Source organism: Limulus polyphemus, unplaced genomic scaffold (genome assembly GCF_000517525.1).
Source record: "Limulus polyphemus unplaced genomic scaffold, Limulus_polyphemus-2.1.2 Scaffold100, whole genome shotgun sequence".
Classification (NCBI taxonomy): domain Eukaryota; kingdom Metazoa; phylum Arthropoda; class Merostomata; order Xiphosura; family Limulidae; genus Limulus; species Limulus polyphemus.
In genome coordinates, this window is record NW_013665710.1 from 1,104,445 (window position 1) to 1,123,426 (window position 18,982).

General features: G+C 33.1%; 1 protein-coding gene across 1 annotated transcript in view; it reads left to right on the forward strand.

The window, feature by feature from the left end:
- Positions 1–18,680, forward strand: part of LOC111088663 (adhesion G protein-coupled receptor L2-like) — a 44,637-nt gene extending 25,957 nt beyond the window's left edge. The window contains exons 11-19 of the mRNA XM_022399397.1: positions 1,010–1,107; positions 2,997–3,099; positions 5,533–5,689; positions 7,280–7,346; positions 9,761–9,827; positions 13,614–13,699; positions 14,051–14,177; positions 15,255–15,359; positions 18,340–18,680. Coding sequence (XP_022255105.1) covers positions 1,010–1,107; positions 2,997–3,099; positions 5,533–5,689; positions 7,280–7,346; positions 9,761–9,827; positions 13,614–13,699; positions 14,051–14,177; positions 15,255–15,359; positions 18,340–18,432 — 903 coding nt within the window. The 3' untranslated portion in view covers positions 18,433–18,680. The remainder of the gene's footprint in view (positions 1–1,009; positions 1,108–2,996; positions 3,100–5,532; positions 5,690–7,279; positions 7,347–9,760; positions 9,828–13,613; positions 13,700–14,050; positions 14,178–15,254; positions 15,360–18,339) is intronic.
- The last annotated feature ends 302 nt before the right edge of the window (positions 18,681–18,982 follow it).

Sequence of the window (18,982 nt, forward strand, 5' to 3'; positions counted from 1 at the left end):
GGACGGCTAGCGCAGATAGCCCTCGTGTATCTTTGCGCGAAATTCAAAAACAAACAAACAAACTAGGCTTCGTCAAATATTTTTAGTGAGTTAGTTCTAAGCTTTGTAAAATACATTTCTTTGGCTTTAGGTTTCTTGTAATACATCTCCTGGGTTCTAGGTTTGGTCAAACATAAGTCGTGGGCTCTAGACTTCATCAAACATGTCGTGGGTTCTACGCTTCGTCAAACATATTTCATGAGTTCTATAGCAAACTGTGTAATATACCTGCCCACATCAGTTCAGACACGTACATTCTGACTAAATAACCTATTTTCTGATTAGTAGAAGGCGATGTTTGCCTACGTTAATTCCAATAATCAATCGCACTTATCAACTTTATTGACATTGGTAAACATAGAATTCACAGATCTCACTTTATCAGTAGCTTAGCTGCGTTGTATTTATTCGCACTTTCTTGAATAATCACATCTAACTTAAGCTCAGATTCCAACTTAATTTACAAACTTTCTAATTTTAGGTAATGTTTGTCCAACATGTGAGAGTTTCCCAGCAACTATAGAATATTACACCAGTACGTCTAACATCGAAACTAAAGATATTCTCAATAAAACACAGTTGATACTAACCTTACATAATCAGAGATATATAAAAAAACTTTACATTTTAAATCAAGTTTTATGACATATAAAATCCCTTCAAGAGTTATGTAGTTAAGACCTTTCTTATTCCAATTTTTATATATTAATTACATTGTTATTAACGTTTAAAATAAAATATATCAGCATTCTCTTAAACTTTAGCACATTGGTAAATTAGCATGGGAGACTACGCTTCCCTCAAAATACAGCGAATTAGCTTTCAAATACTCCCTGGGAAAGCATAAATCAAGTTTGTCGAAGTGCTGTTAGCAATAATAAAACGCTACATATGAACTGTTCAAGTAAAATCACAAATTGATACTGCCTATAAGTTCTGTTATATACTATTCATAATTATTTTTATCTAGGTTCCGAATAATGAAATTATGAATATCCTTTCCACCTGCTGCTGTTCTTTGTCTATTGCAGCCCTGGTTTTGTCTATATTTTGTTTCATTTCATTCAGGTATGTGATTATAATCTCATACAAAGCATTTCTTTGAAACCGAGTGTCTACAAATATCTTCACCCAAGTCTGAAGTATTACTAACATTGTAAAAACGTGAAACCCAAAAAAGAAACTTTGGACGAAGTAAAAGTAGCATACAGAGGTTAAGTACGTTATATTAAATTATTTTGGAGACTCATCACATTATTACAGTCCATATCGACACGTTAGTTCATGCTCTATCTGATGACAGTGCATCTTGACAATAGCCCTGCAACGTAGATTATATTACAAAAAAATGTTCTGTCTTAAAACTTCCATACCCAAAGCATACGACTCCTGCCTGCATGGTTTCCATAGTCCATCTAGTGCACGTGGATGATAGCTTTCATGCACCCATTTTATCCGTCCGATCGCACAGAAATCCATATTGTCTGGGCTGGTGACTTGAATGGCATGTCTTCGTATGGAATAGTATGAATCCCCATTTCATTATTTGGCTGATTAAGGCATGTAATGGTTGAATGGATATTTCATGGAAGCAGATTGTTTATAGGTGACTTATGTTGCATACTTAACTAGGGTCACATGGGTGGTTTTGCCACAGATCTTTTAGATCGTGTGTTCTCATCTGTTACAAGAAGCCGCAAATTGATCCACATTCTTTTGTTTTCCAATATCATTAAGTACAAGGGATATCCTTGTCTTGAAAATTCTACATTCCCTATAAGAACACGTTGCTTATATATGAGTGTGTAAATATTTTTCGTTGGTAGGGACTGGTACAAGCCCTTCCCAAAAGGTGTAAAAACAGAACCTACTAAACACCAAATAATGTCAAAATGTAATTCTTAGGAATCACGTTCCACTGCGAGTTTATGTGGTTGTCGCATGACTTGCTGATTTAAATATTGAAAATATTTTAATATAACGTACTCAACTCTCTGTGTAGTCAAAATATTAATGCTAGATATAACACGGGAAGTAATCTTTGAGACATGATGTGGAACACGTTGCTTAATTCAGAAAATAAAATATTCATTAAAGTATTATTAATTGAATATTTATGTTAGTACGCGTAGTTTTTAATAAATCCGAAATTATGCATTCTTTATATAGATATAATAGTGATCAAAAGTTTGATATTATTAAGCTATTTATTGATACGAAAAGCATTGTTTTACTGGTAAATATTTACACATGTAGCTATTTTATTTTCATTAAACTTACGAATACAAATAGTTAATTTGATTTTTGTGGAAAAACATTTAATAAATATGTGCATTGCATAAGTTATATGTATATATACGAAAATTTGAATGATGTTCTTTTAACAGTATTTATTAAACCTAACTTTAGTGCAGAATGCATCTAGCCTATATATACATTTCTTTCGAAGTTTTAAGCTTAAGATTACCATTAATAATAAATATCAAAATAACTTATTTAATTAAGATAAATTTGATTCGGGACTTACAATAAAGCTGTAGTCAGTATGGAGATTTAGTTTTAAGTTAGATATTAATGTTTTGAATGTATATTTGTTCAACAGTAAAACTAAGTTTCAATGTAAATGAGTTAAGTTACATAATGTTGACAATGATTATTTGGGTACATCAGAACAATCCTTACTGCACATTCTAATGTGCCCAATTAGTCTAAAAAGAATTATTCAATTAAAGTATCAAACAACATTTCGAGGAAGTCTTTAGATGATATAGATTATTAAAATACTTTTGTTTTGTTTGTTTATTGTTAATTATAAGCAATGGACTATCTGCCCATGTCGGGTATCGAAACACGAGTTTCGGCGTTATAACTCCCCAAACTAAATTACATTTAAGTTCATCGACAAAATTTCTTGAAACTGAACAATAATTTATTACTTTGCTTTGTTTCTTGATTAGGGCCCTCAGAACTCGTCGAATCATGATTACATGTAACCTGTCGGTTTGTCTACTGGTTATGAACCTCCTAATTCTAACTGGATTAAATCACACCCAGCATAAGGTATATTTAGTCAGTAAATACTTGTTTTCCGTAAATGTTCCAAACAATTTTCTTAGTTTGTGAAGATTGTTCCAGGTTTTAAATACAAATAAATAAATTAAGACTTTCCAGAGACGGTAGTATTCCACAACAAACTTGGGCTACATGATTAGCATTATGCCACAATAAACCTAGAGTACAGGATCGGATCTATTCCACAACAAACTTGGGTTACATGATTAGCGTTATGCCACAACAAACTTGGGTTACATGATTAGCGTTATGCCACAACAAACTTGGGTTATGTGATTAGCGTTATGCCACAACAAACTTGGGTTATATGATTAGCGTTATGCCACAATAAACCTAGAGTACAGGATCGGATCTATTCCACAACAAACTTGGGCTACATGATTAGCGTTATGCCACAATAAACCAAGAGTACAGGAAGGGATCTATTCCACCACAGACCTGAAATACAGGTTTCGTTTGAATGATATGACGTAAGATATAAACAAAATATCCTGCAGTATGTAAAAATGTACAATGTAGCGAAAGATATTTCGTAGTGTTCAGGACATTGCTATCATAGTGAAAGCGATAAAGAAAAGTCTCTATCGCTTATTTTATCTAGAGCAGGGGTTCTCAACCTTTATGCTACCAGGGAACCCTTATTCGACCAGGGGTTCTCAACCCTTATGCTACCACGGAACCTTTATTCGACCAGGGGTTCTCAACCCTTATGCTACCACGGAACCTTTATTCGACCAGGGGTTCTCAACCTTTATGCTACCACGGAACCCTTATACGATCAGGGGTTCTCAACCTTTATGCTCCCACGGAACCCTTATTCGACCAGGGGTTCTCAACCATTATGCTACCACGGAACCCTTATTCGACCAGGGGTTCTCAACCATTATGCTATCACGGAACCCTTATTCGACGATTTATTTGCAGTGAAACCCTAATATAATTAAATAAGTTTAATCTGATGTTATGTTTCAATTTCAACTGCAATAATAATATAATACATATAATGTGTTTCTCTTATATATATATATATATATCAGATTAAACTTATTTAATTATATTATTCATAATAATGTATATCTGTATTAACCTGAGAGCACAATAATATATAATTATGAAAACAAAATACCCAAATAAATTTTACACAGACCTTAATAGAAATATTTGTTGTTAATTACTACCTCAGTTCAACGTGCTGTTTGCTGTCTAGGAGCTTCTTGAAATTACATTCAGTGTGAGATATTTTCAACCTTATGTCTGGGTCAGTATCAAGCTTAGAGAGCCAGAAAAATTGTGACAGTTACAGAACAGTCTCAGCTTTGTTTTATGATATTACTACCATTACAGATTTTTTTTTCTTGCGGAACCCAGGTTGAGAAACGCTGATCTGGAGAGAAGTGTGTAGTAAACGAATATCTATAAATGTTCAGTTCTTTTGTCGCAAACGTTGAAAGTACTTTATAATATTGAATTCAAATTTCACAGTAACAATGTAGGTAATTAGTAGTCACAAACTAGCTATTTTTAATTTAAAGTTACCTTGCAAAATGAAGCGAAGAAGACCTACATTGATTAGTCAGTGTGAAACATGCAAGATATACTGAAAAAAATGTTGTGTAAAGTTTAGTTCGTGTGAAAACTTGTAGATACAATAACATTTGCTTGTACTGAGGAATAATACATAATACCTGAATCAGTAGCATTTTAGAGGAAGCAGTGAACGCACAGTAGTAAAGACACCCTGTTCATGTGACACAATATAGGATGTAATGATGACATCATGCAATACTGATTCCACCAGAGATGTAATAGTTCATCAAGACAGTAATATCTAGTTCATGTGATATCATGTAGGATGTCATGAACACAAACTAATATTCAGTTTATGTAAAGTTAAATGTTATAAAAACACACACTTATATTCAGGTGATGCGATACAATGTAGACATAGCTCGTGTGACATCACGTAGGGTGTAAGGAAGATATGTAATATTTAGCTTACTTGGCACCATATAGAATATAGTGAAAACATGTAATGTTTAGCTTACTTGATATCATATAGGATATAGTGAAGACACTATAATGTTTAGTTCATGCAACACGATGTTAGAAAAAGTGAAAAGACTCCGTAACATTTACTTATTGTTACATCACGTATGTAATTTAATGATGACACTTGTAATGTTTAGCTCACCTGATACCATATACGATGTAAAGAAAACACTTCGTAAGGTTAACAATATATTTAGCATACTCTGTAGTGTTTAAATCATAAACAATATGAGATTTAATGATGACACTTCGTAACATTAAATCTATGTGAGATCATAGTAGACTGTGTTAAGATTAAGTAAGTAGTCATTATAGCAAGATGGTATGTTTCACGAATACTCTGTAAAGTTTAATTCATGTGTTATCGTATAGGTGGCGTGTGCATTGATTGCTGGAGTTTTACATTATGCTGTGCTTGCAGCCTTTGCGTGGATGCTACTGGAAGGACTTTACCTCTACCAAACCCTAGTTCTTGTATTTAGTAGGTTAAACGATGTGAAGCCGGTGTGGTTTTATGTATTTGGATACGGTAAGTACTTTCAAGTACAGAAATGGAAACGATTAATAAGAAAAACAAAGAGCTGTATATCACACCCGGAGTTCCTTTTTTTAATTATACTTGAGGAAAAACAAATAGTTCAGTAAATTCGTTATATATATTTTAAAGTTTAAAAAAATTAGAATATTGTATAAGATTATCTATTATTCTTCCAAGCTCCCAAGCCATACCATATTTTGTGAGAACAAGGTGTGAGCTTTAAATTGTATGTATCAGACAGCAATTTCTTCATGGCAAAACTGCTTTTAATCAGCAAACGTGTTTATATTTTATTTAAACAACATCATGTGTTATGCAGAAACACTATTAATAGTTGCACGTTTTTATATAGTGTTTAGACCTCGACACATTTTAGCCACATTGTCATATTTCAACCATCCTCACATTGTGCTGTAATCAACTTCATGAAATCACCAAAATGTAATGATCTCTTATGGTTGTAGCAGTTTCTATTGATGAGCGAGTTCGATCGGATTGTCCCCCAGTGACACAGCGGTATGTCTGCGGACTTACAAAGCTAGAAACCGGGTCTCGATACCCGTGGTGGGCAGAGCACAGATAGCCCATTGTGTAGCTTTGTGCTTAACCTCAAACAAACAAGTCTACCGGATTATTCGGTAAAAACAGAGTGCACAATTCAGTTCACTTAATAATGACGAAACCGATAAACCTAAGTTCACAGCAGACGCTAGTACAACAATTACACACACTAACTTCTTTCTCTACTTCGTGGAAACACAAACTCAATATTCACAAAATTGAGATAACTGACTTATGGGATGCTAGTAACAGACAGGTTGACTAATAAACTCACTAAGTCAAAAATAAATCATCTACTGTAACAGCCTCACAAATCAGTCTTCATCTACTCATGACTGACTATCATTTTTATACTACTCAAATCACTACCTAAACTATCAAGAAGGTTCTAGTCATTAAGCAATATGTTCATTACATGACGTATCAAAATGTATGTATTTTTGGGTAAAGCCACGTTTGGCTATCTGCCGTGTCCACTGCGGGGAATCGAACCCCATATTTTTGCGTTGTACGTCTGTAAACTTACCGCTGACCCACCGTCTACGTGAGGTCATGAAGCAACAATACAAAGTTAAAAACAACAAAAAACAGCATTTTAAATTGGATAAAATTTTAGGAAGGTCAGTCGTGCACCTTAACGCACGAAACAAATAAGCTTTAGTGCAACAAATGGTAAATATTACCATTCTGAAGATAATACAACTGAATGCTCAAATCGTAATAAGTTGTAGCAATAACTACCCATCATGCATATTTACATTTTCTTTTGTTTCTATTTACAATGTGCCAACTTGAAAATTCACTCCATATTTTAAAACAAATTATCTTTAGGTAGGCATTACACTATGTTTGATAACCGTTTTATCTGTTGTTTAGTCAATTTTTAACTCAAACACCGGTAATGTTTAATTAGTAAGATTTAATTTCATGCTACGTCGAAAGCAATATAAAGCAAAATGACCTAAATGGGTTTCTGAAACTGTTAAATTGTACATAAACTTCTTTTGTCTTCTATTACAGGATTACCACTTGTCATAGTAGCAGTTTCATCTGGCGTTCGATACTCTGATTATGGAACGGAAAAACAGTGAGTTTTACAAAATCCAAATTGTTTCATTAGATAAGAAATAACGTAAAGAGTAGAAAAACAAAACGTTTTTTAATTTTAATATAATAGCACAATGTGCCTAAAACGACTGTTTGTTTGTTCTTGAATTTCGCGCAAATCTACACGAGGGCTATCTGCGCTAACCGTCCCTAATTTAACATTGAAAGATTAGATGGAAGGCAGCTAGTCATCACCACCCACCGCCAACTCTTGGGCTACTATTTTTACCAACGAATAGTGGGATTGACCGTCACATTATAACACCCCACGGCTCAAAGGGCGAGCTTGTTTGGTGAGACGGGGATTCGAACCCGCGACCCTCAGATTGCGAGTCGAGCGCCCTAACCACCTGGCCATGCTGGGCCGCCTAAAATTAAATTAATAAAAATACAACGTTTTGATTATCTCCGTGACTTTTTTAAACGTTACTTTTTCATCTAACAAAACAGACTTTTGCAAGATCACATACTTCAAAATTACAAAGCACAAAGCGACGAGGATATTCTCCAGTATTCAGCTGGTTGAACGGATGTGTCATGGAAGAAACTTTTGTACACGTGACTTGTGTCGTTTTTCCAGACGATCATCTTTCTTTACTATGTTGCGCAGTGTTACCTGAGACGTGTGGATGACTTCTGTTTTCGTGGATCTTCATCTACAAAACGTTGCACATTTCTTAGAACAGCTGGGGTACAAATTTGTTGCAGGTCCCTTTCTGGATGGTCCTGGTACTCCAAGACGATCACATTCCTTTATTTTCCAATGTTATTAAACACAATGGATATTCCCCTCTTGGTAATTCTAAATACCCAATCTGAACGCATCTTTATTATCTGAGTATATGAATATTTTGCATAGGAACTGTTTTTATATACCATTTCTAACAGCAATCACTTTTCAGTGGTATCACACTGTCCAAGACCCCTAAATAATAACCACTCCTTACTACTTATGTATTCATCCAATCTTTTCTTGAACTCAGTAAAATTTTCTGCTTCCATCACCCTCGAAGGCAGCTCATTCCGAGAGCAAACCACCCTCTTTGAAAAATAATACTGTCTAAACTGTAGACGACTCCTACGCTGCTAAAATTTGAATTTATGGCCCCTTGTCCTATTGTTTTCACTGCTAAACACAAAAAATGTTTGATGGATCTGTATTATCGATACCTTAATAATCTTAAACACCTCAATAAAGTCCCCTCTGACCCAGAAAAAACAAGTTTAGAGATTTTAGTCTCTCCTCATAGGACAATCCTATGATCCTAGTGACTCTTCTCTGAACCTTCTCCAACAGTTCAATGTCCTTCTTGAGGAAGGCAGCCCAAAACTGTGCACAGAACTGTAAATGAGGCCTCACAACTGATCTATACAGTGAAACAATAATATCCCTTGTCTTGTATTCAATATTTCTATAGGTACTACCTAAAATCCTATTAGCCCTATTGCTAGCTACAATACACTGTTTAGTTGACTTAAGTGATTTTTCGATCACACACCAAGATCTTTTTCTTCATGCACAGTATTTAATGTAATCCCATTTAAATTGTAACAGTAATTTGAATTGTGGAAACCCACATGCATCACCTTACATTTGGGATAGTTAACTATCATCTACCACGTATTGGCCCAAATGCATCAAATGATTTAAATCTCCCTGTAAGTCTACAACATCTTTGATACAGTTAGCTACCCCAAAAATTTTAATGTCATCTACAAACTTCAAAATTTTGTTAGACATTCCAGAGTCAATATTATTAATATAAATCACAAACAGCAGAGGACCCTACAAAGAGCCTTGAGGCACACCACTTGTAACTGTGATCCAGTCAGACCTAATTCCATTTATTACTACTCTCTGTTTTCTACTATCCAACCAGTTTTCTATTCAAATTAATAACATTCCCCCTACACCCACAGATTTGATTTTTGTAACAAGTCTTTTGTGAGTCACCTTACCAAACGCTTTCTGAAAATCAAGGTAAACCAAATCCAAAGTATTTCCTTCATCAACTCTTGCAGTAACATCCTCAAAGAATGTCAGAAGATTTGTTAAAGAAAACGTTCCCTTAGTGAAACCATGCTGGCTCTTTGATGTATTCCTTTCCACGGCGTCTTTAGATCGATTGTGCTTATAACGTGACTTGCTGATTTGCATATTCAAAATTGTTATAATACAACGTATTCAGACCTCTGTAAACACACGATACAACAAATATAATCGTCTACTAAGTACTTGATGTAACAAGTATATTCACCTAATAAACACTTAAAATGGGAGATATTCTAGCCTAATAAACACTGACGTATCAGATACTTTTACATAATAAACGTTTGATAGTCCAGATATACTCGTCATAAATAGTTTAAGAATACTTTTTCTAATTTCTTCAGCTGTTGGCTTTCTCGAGTAGACGGTCTTATGTGGAGTGTTGCTGGTCCAGTTGGTTTTGTCATCTTGGTAAGTTTTTCTCTACGATTTCTATAAATCTCTATTTTTATTTTATTTTTACTTTGTTTTGTTTTTGAATTTCGCGCAAAGATACACGAGAGCTATCTGCGCTAGCCATCCCTAATTTAGCAGTATAAGACTAGAGGGAAGGCAGCTAGTCATCACCGCTTACCGCCAACTCTTGGGTTACTATTTTTACCAACTAATAGAGGGATTGACCGTCACATTATAACGCCCACACGGCTGAAAGGGCGAGCATGTTTAGTGGGACGAGGATTCGAACCCACGACCCGCCGATTGCGAGTCGAGCTCCCTAGCCACCTGGCCATGCTGGACCCTTATTTTTACTTTCAAATGTTTAAAAATTTTAATCTTGTAATTCTAAATTTTACTTTAAACAAAGTGCATATGCCCCAAACAGCTACTTTTCATAATAAAAGCGGTCAGATGTAGCTTAGTAGTTAGTATGATGGGAGCTACTGACTGATTGGTCCTCTTATAGTGAACAGTTGTTGTAAAGTAAAAATGATTCTGCCTGAACCTTACAGATCTCTGACCTGACTGATTAGCCACTTTGTCGTTGTACCGTTTGGGTTACAAATTACAATATAAATTATTATTAGTTTACCCTCAGACTACCGAAGGTTTCACACAAAAATACACGTTATACATATATTGACTGTTATCTCGATCTTGTTGCTATTAAGATATTAACCATCCTTCATTACAGAATAAAATTTTACTCTTCTGTAATATTTGACACAAAAATACCGAAAAAGTCTTTCTACTCCCGAATTGGAATGTCTTCATTTGTCAACGAGTTTGTTTAATTAAAATCCAACTACAACCTAAGATTATCGCCTCAAGAATTAGTTGATTTCCTCCGTGCGCTTAAGTCTCTTTTGACTACTGGATATCATATATATAAACTGGAAAAAGTTGAGACATTTTCTTGCTATCTCAGGTTTTGTATTTCAATTTATTTGCTCTGTAAACCAGAAAATGTACTATTCCTTCTTACAAATTATTCAATTTTTCTCCACTCCTCAGCAGATTAGTAAATGCCATATATTTAATAAGTTTGGAATGTGGCACACTGATGGGTTGAATATATTGATATTTTTATGTAAAACGTTTTATATGTCAAAAATGGTTGCAGGAAAGTTTAAGTAATCAACTAATGTGTTTATTATATTCTTTATATTTCTAAATGGCATTAGGTATTTTATATGAATGCTATTTGTAATAGAATTTAAATAATTCTAGAATTTGCTGAACGTTTTACGGAAAATTTTCATTCACAAACTGGGACAAGGAGATTAATTTATCGACATCTGTCAGTTCAACAGATTAAAAACGTTTAATACTCTAATACTGTATATAAGATTACATATGCAGTCTTGTTAGCTTGCTGTTAAAAATGGCAATGACAAGGCTATACACTGCATTAAAGCAATGTTCATAAAAGCGCTCAAGATCAAATTATCCAAACTATGAGAAAGATTAAAGTTTACTATTAGAACTTACAGATAACATAACTACTTAGAACAGTGACTCAAAAACATTTATTTTAGTATTTAATGCCACTCTCCATTCGTTAGAACAACGAAATAACCTTATTGTGGTGTAGTGTTTACAGACACGCCCACATATAATTTCTTAACACTCAAGCTCGCTTAGGTATAATAATATCTGGTATTACCTACCTAGATACTGTGGATAAGAATGGTATCTCGAAAAGCTGCAGCTTGCGGTTAATCATAATAGTGTGAATTTATTGCCCCATATAATTTATTATGCTTCATATTTCGGTTTTATATCTCCTTAACGTTCGCCCTTCTCGTACCATGTGGCCACTTTAGAGCCAAAGAGATTATTTGTTACTAAAAAGTGGCCTTTCATGTTTAGTCTATTGGTTATAACGGAACTGGTTACATTAATGGTCATACTAGCTTTTTACGAAAACCAAAACAAAATATTAACATGCACACAAACAATGTTCAAAGGTTTGACAAAGTGTGTAGTTTTATCTTTAAATGAACTTAAAGCTACTTAAATTTCAAGTATATATTTTTTCCACACGTGATCATTTCACGTGACCATGAAACAATACCACATGTGGAGACATTCTGGCTGTGAAACACTAAAGAAGAACATGATCTTGGACTTACAAAGTACAGACAGTTATTTGAATCAAAATTGCATTTTATTTATTGTTATTATTTCTGCAGCGCCAATCCAATAAAATTCAAAAGATTATAAAAATATTATAAAACGTTATTCAAACTCAATAATAATAATAATAATAATAACAGAAACGTCACACAAAACCTTCTACATTCCAAGATAAAAAGTAGTTTTTCTCAATATAGGTGTCTCCCCGCTGGAACAGTGGTAATTCTTCAGACTTACAACGCTAGAATCAGGGGTTCGATGTCCCTCAGTGGACAAAGCAGATAGCCCGATGTGGCTTAACTATAAGAAAACACACACTCAATATAGGTTACTTCACCTCCGCCATGTATGTTTTGGCGCACACCGCCCATCAAGGTTATCTTTGTTAATTAAAATATACTAAACGTTTGATTTAACAACGCAAGTTTAAAGGAGTATAAATGGTGCATTGATACTTTTTCTTTTAATGTGGAGGATAAAATTAATTTTTCATTCTTTTAATAGTGGTAATTATTCTCAAAGAAATTTTAGGTTTTATTATTCGGTTTACACAGTTACGTGACTATTACGGGAACACCATATTGACAAGATAAGTTTGACCTATCATCTCACTGTTCCATTTGCTTTATTTTAATTTTTTTTTACGTTTCGTCAGAAGTACCTAGTCCCACAACTAGTTCCAGACATGTTAGGCTTGCGAATGAAATAGAGATTAAAGCTGATAACCAGTGTATACTCACTACATTGTATACCCTATATCCACAGATACTTCTCTAACTAGGTCTATTTTATCTCTTTCGTGAAATGTTTTTAAAATACGAAAGGTAAGGAAATGCTACTGAGTTAGGCTTCCTTTGCCTTAAGTGTTAAATTTATCATAACGTTCGTGTTATCTTTGTAAACACAGACATGAACTGTCACCGGAAATATCCGTTAGTTTGAAAACAAAACAACCACTCCTGTTTGCAATCCGCCCCACATATTCAAACTATATTTACTATTTCCTTTCTCACATTATTTCACCCTTTATTTTCTGTTATTTAATTTCGGTAAAATCTGCATTGGAATTGTATAAACTTTAAATGGGATGCTAAATAATTAAAACACATGTTTCTTTATATATAGTCTTTACAGATATGGATTAGTGTCTTGAAAAAGCGTAGTTCTAACAAATATAGTTAATTAATCTTTCTAAATATACAAATAGCTCCACATAAAAAAAGTAGATCAAATTATAACATATCCTGTTGCACTATTTATCATTTTAGTTATTAATTCTTCTTGTTTTATTCTGATAATTTGCGTTTATAGAATACCTTTACTGCAAAATTCATTGGATATACTTCTGAATAATACTTTACACATTTAATGCGCTTTAGTTACAACAAATCGGTTATGTGACTATATTTTTATGACAAGGCTTTTTCTCGAGTCTTTTATCGAACGCTTAAAAACAAGTTCCATAATTATGCTAATTTTAAAAAGTTATTTTGTATTTCCAATTTTAAATTCCTTGTTCCCAAATCAACTGCCTTTAATTTAATTGTTTGAAATATTTACTAGTGATAGACTGTTAATCAAGAGGTTTAATGAATTTATACATCCAAAATCCTCCACCAGGTTAATACAGTGTTTTTCATTATGGGCCTACGTTCTGCCTCGTCCGTAAAAATCAGAAACCACCAGACACAAGCCATCAAAACATTGTAAGCCAATAAAATATATAAAATAATATAATTTTCAGATAAAACCGTTTCATATATTTAACGTGTAAACAAAACTTTAATATTTTCTACAAGTAATATAAAATAGATTAAGCATAAAATCATAAACTATTTGAGATTTGTGATATTTTTATTACATCTTCAAAAATACTAAATTTCTTAAAATTTGTAGCAATGTTAAGGGTAAAAACAAAGAAGTTATCTATTTAAAAAATCTGTATGATGTATAAAAATATACATGGCATTCAACATCTTTTATATTCTAACGCTAATCTTAAAGTAAGTTCTTTCAGCACTTACTATGATCTGAAAAGTGAAATTGTATCTATACAGAAACTTTTTGAAAGGCTCCTTCTCTTTGATGGTACTACTTGGACTTACGTGGACGTTCGGTTTTTTTCTCACATCTGAAAAGACCATGGTGATGGCATACATTTTTTTGGTCCTAAACGGGCTCCAGGTGTGTGTTTTTCAGAGTTTAAAGATTTATTTTCTCGCATTACCTACATACAGTTAAAAGTACAAAGACATTATTAAATGTATAGTTTAATCTATCAGGACAAGTTTCATGGTATATAAACTTTAAAATAAGTAACACTGATTAATTTTTTGTTAAATTCAAGTATTAATTTTATAGTAATAGCATTTTTTATTGATTAATTTAACTTAATTTTCCAATAATTGAATTTTTTTATCAATTTAAGTGGGTTGTGCTTAACGGAAGATTATTAGATAGATTAAATATGAGATTTACGTTAATAACAGACAATCTTAATAATTTGAAATGCATTACACCAACACTTTTTTGTATTAGTTATTCTGAAACTTTTTTATTGTCATTGTTTTGTATATTAAGTTATTTTGATTTATTTTATCATAGTGACTCAGCGATACGTCTGAGGGCGTACCATGCTAAAAGTTGGATTTCGATACCCGCTGTGAACACGACATAGATATGCAGTTATATAGCTTTGTGCTTAACAAAACAAACAAATTTACCGTTATTCTCTTTCATGTGCATTCATATGAGTTGCTACAATATAGGATTTGATATGAAAAATTTAAAATTTTAATGAAATCTAAATTAATAATGTCTTTGTACGTTTAACTGTATCTACATGATGCGAGATTCATTTTGTGGTTTTTATATTAATTAGTTTCAGAATAATTTACTTTATTATTCTTAAGTTCATATTTGAATATATTTCGCTTTAAAGCACTTTTAAATGTATTAATTTATGAAAATACTTTTGCCTATTAATTATACTAATACTTATTTGTATTTTAAATAAACTTAATATTAATTTTAGTTACTTATGCATTAATTTGATTATTATTGTATTATCTTGTTTACAATTCTTGTTAAATAGTTTGTTATTACTTTGATTTATTGTGTTATTTGACTTTTTAAAATAAAGTTATAAAATTGTACACAAAAAATAATATTCCTGAATAGTCTAAAACATCAGTGAAACAAACTCTATCATATTTTTATCTCATATTATGGTTCTTATCATCTTTTTTTTTGTTTTTTAAGGGACTGTTCATATTTATCTTCCATATCTTGGTGAATGAAAATTACAGAAATAGACTTTTGAGTGTGTTGACAGGAAAACGAACAACCCAACCAGTTAGCAACATGGTAGGTCTCTTTTTCTGTTACAGTATGGTAAGATTCTGTCCTGTGCTACAGAAATACTATCCGATACCTTTGTTTCTCGCACTGTAACAACGCTGTCTAGTTTGATAAGGTTCTTTCATTTACTTAAGAAAACACTGTTTGAGGCGAGGAGTTATATTTTTTTATCTGTCTATCACCCCCCCCCCCCAGTGGCAGCGGTATGTCTGCGGAGTTACAGGGTTTCGATACCCGTGGTGGGCAGAGCACAGATAGCCCATCTTGTAACTTTGTGCTTAATAATAAACAAATAGACAAAATAGACTTTTGATTTTCAGTTATTCACTAGGGGAAAACACTATTTAATGTAGTGAACTTCTTTTTTTATTACTGTATACACAGTTTCATATATGTAGTGAATTTCTTCTCTTTGATTCAAAAAATCGTGTTTGATATTGAACTACTTTTCTTTGCTATAGGAAACAGTTTAATACAGAGTTGCTTTTCCTTGCTGTAGAGAACAGTGTTTGATACCGAGTTACTTTGCTATAGACAACAGTGTTTAATATCGAGCTACTTTTCCTTGTTATAGGCAACAGTGTTTAATATCGAGCTACTTTTCCTTGTTATAGACAACAGTGTTTGATATCGAGTTACTTTTCCGTACTACAGACAACAGTGTTTAAAACCAGAACTACTTTTCCTTGCTATAGACAACAGTGTTTAAAATCAGAATTACTTTTCCTTGCTATAGACGAGTGTTTGATACCGAGCTACTTTTCCTTGCTATAGACGACAGTGTTTGACACCGAGATACTTTTCTTTGCTATAGACAACAGTGTTTGATACCGAGTTACTTTTCTTTGCTATATACAACAGTGTTTGATACCGAGATACTTTTCTTTGCAGGACAAAGATTGTTTAATACCGAGTTAATTTTCTTTGCTACAGACAACAGTGTTTAATACCAAGATAGTTTTCCTTGCTATAGACAAGTATTTAATACCGAGCTACTTTTCTTTGCTATAGACGAGTGTTTAAAACCAGAATTACTTTTCCTTGCTATATACAACAGTGTTTAAAACCAGAATTACTTTCCCTTGCTATAGACAACAGTGTTTAATACCAAGGTACTTTTCCTTGCTATAGACAAGTGTTTAATACCGAGCTAGATTTCTTTGCTATAGACAACAGTGTCTAAAACCAGAATTAATTTTCCTTGCTATAGACAACAGTGTTTAAAATCAGAATTACTTTTCCTTGCTATAGACGAGTGTTTGATACCGAGTTACTTTTCCTTGCTATAGACAACAGTGTTTGATATCGAGTTACTTTTCCTTGCTATAGACGACAGTGTTTGATACTGAGATACTTTTCCTTGCTATAGACGACAGTGTTTGATACTGAGATACTTTTCCTTGCTATGGACAACAGTGTTTAATACCAAGCTACTTTTCCTTGCTATAGACAAGTGTTTAATACCGAGCTTCTTTTCTTTGCTATAGACAACAGTGTTTAAAACCAGAATTACTTTTCCTTGCTATAGACAACAGTGTTTGATACCGAGCTACTTTTCCTTGCTATAGACGACAGTGTTTGATACCGAGATACTTTTCTTTGCTATAGGAAACAGTTTAATACCGAGTAAGTTTAATATCTAGTAACTTTGCTATAGGAAAAACAGTTTCATACCGAGTAACTTTCTTATAGGCAACAGTATTTAATACCGAATTACTTTTATTTGCTATAGACAACAGTATTTCATATCGAGTTACGTTTTATATGTACAACAGTTTTTGATAGGACAAATTTCTTTAATTTGTCTTTTTTGTAGAAAACTGTTTATATATATAATAATTTTCTTTTCCTGCACGAAATAAACTGTTTCCTATGGCGAGTTTCTTCTCCTGACTACAAAAAAACAGTGTTTGATATCGGAAGTTCGAAGTTTTTTATTTTTTATATATCTATTTATTTTATTTTTTGATAAAGAAAATACTTTAAATACTGCGAATTTCTTTTCTGTCCTGCCTGAAACAGTTTATCATGAGAAGTTTTCTGTGGGGTCCTACTGATAAACTTAAAAAAAAAAATCAATATTTGATATGGCAAGCTTTTCTCAGAAAAATGCTTTCATATTGTGAATTTTTTCGTTACTACACAAAACAGTATTTAATATAACAAATTTATTTACTTTTCTACAATAAATACTTTACTATATTAAATATCGCACTTTGCGATAGCAAGCATCTTTATTCCAAAAATCAGTTTTTGCTATAGCAACTATCCCTAGTTGTATATATGGACTGGTAATTAGGAGGTTCAACTTGCAATCTGTGGGTCGCGAGTTCGAATCCTGTTACCAAAAATCCTTGTCTTTTCGACCGTAGGAGCATTATAATGTGACGGTCCCATGTTTTGTTCGTAAAAAGTAATTGGCGGTGGGTGGTGTTGACTAGCTAACTAGCTGTCTTTCCTCTACTCTACCACTTCTAAATTAGGGACAGCCAACTCAGATAGCTCTCGAATAGCTTTGCAAGAAATTTCAAAAACAAACAAATTTAAGAATCAGTTTTTGATACGACAAGATTCATTTCATAGTTCCAAAAACTTTGTATGGTAAGTTTTTTTTGTTTGTTTTTTGGCAAAAACACTTTCTGATATGGAGACTTTGCTCCAAAAATCACTCCTTCGTAAAGCAAGATACTAAACAAAACACTGTTGGATATAGTAACTCTATCATGAGACTTTTTGTTGCAACATTAGTTTTTATGTGATGAATATATTTAGTATACTATAGCAAACATTGTTTTGAAATATTAAGTAATCTATAAATGAAGTCCCAGTTTAAGTTGACGCATAGCGTCTGTTCATCACTGATACTGTTTAGAATTATTAAAATATTACAAATAAAAACACAACAATGTCAGACACTGTCAGTTTAATGTGGTGAATTTCTTTATTATTCTATAAATATTCCGTTTCATGCGATGATTTCTTTTAGGCTCTGAAACATTCTTCTCGAATGAGTGAGTTGGGTCATCCAAACCGATCTGACAGCCGTAAAACTACCACCTCCATGGTTGCACTGAACTAATCACCATTCTAAGACATCGTCCGTCGATTAAGTTCCAAAAAAGACCCTTGAGAAAAGTATTATTTGTAAAATTATATCAAGTTGCTGAAATTACCCACTATTTGTATTCTTACTGACCAGAGCAAGGTAGTTATCTTCTTAGACGAAAGTATTCTATGCGTTAAATGAACCCAGAACAAGTTATTTTTTTTATCATTTTTGAGTCATTGTAATTTCAGTCTATGGAAAATACAACTTAATGAAACAAATTTACAGTTATTGTGGTCTATGCTCGATGCTTATTGAGCACAGACACAAGCATATAAAGAAGGGATGGGCAAGAGGCACACCATACAACTTATAAAAGCATATAAAGATGGGATGGACAAGAGGCACCCCATACAACTGACACAAGCATATAAAAAAGGATGGGCAAGAGGCACCCCATACAACTGACACAAGCATATAAAGAAGGGATGGGCAAGAGGCACCCCTTACAACTTAATTTTGTCCGCCAAATTTCCGCTATATAAATATCGGTGCCAGATTGGAGATGTTTATAAAAAAATAT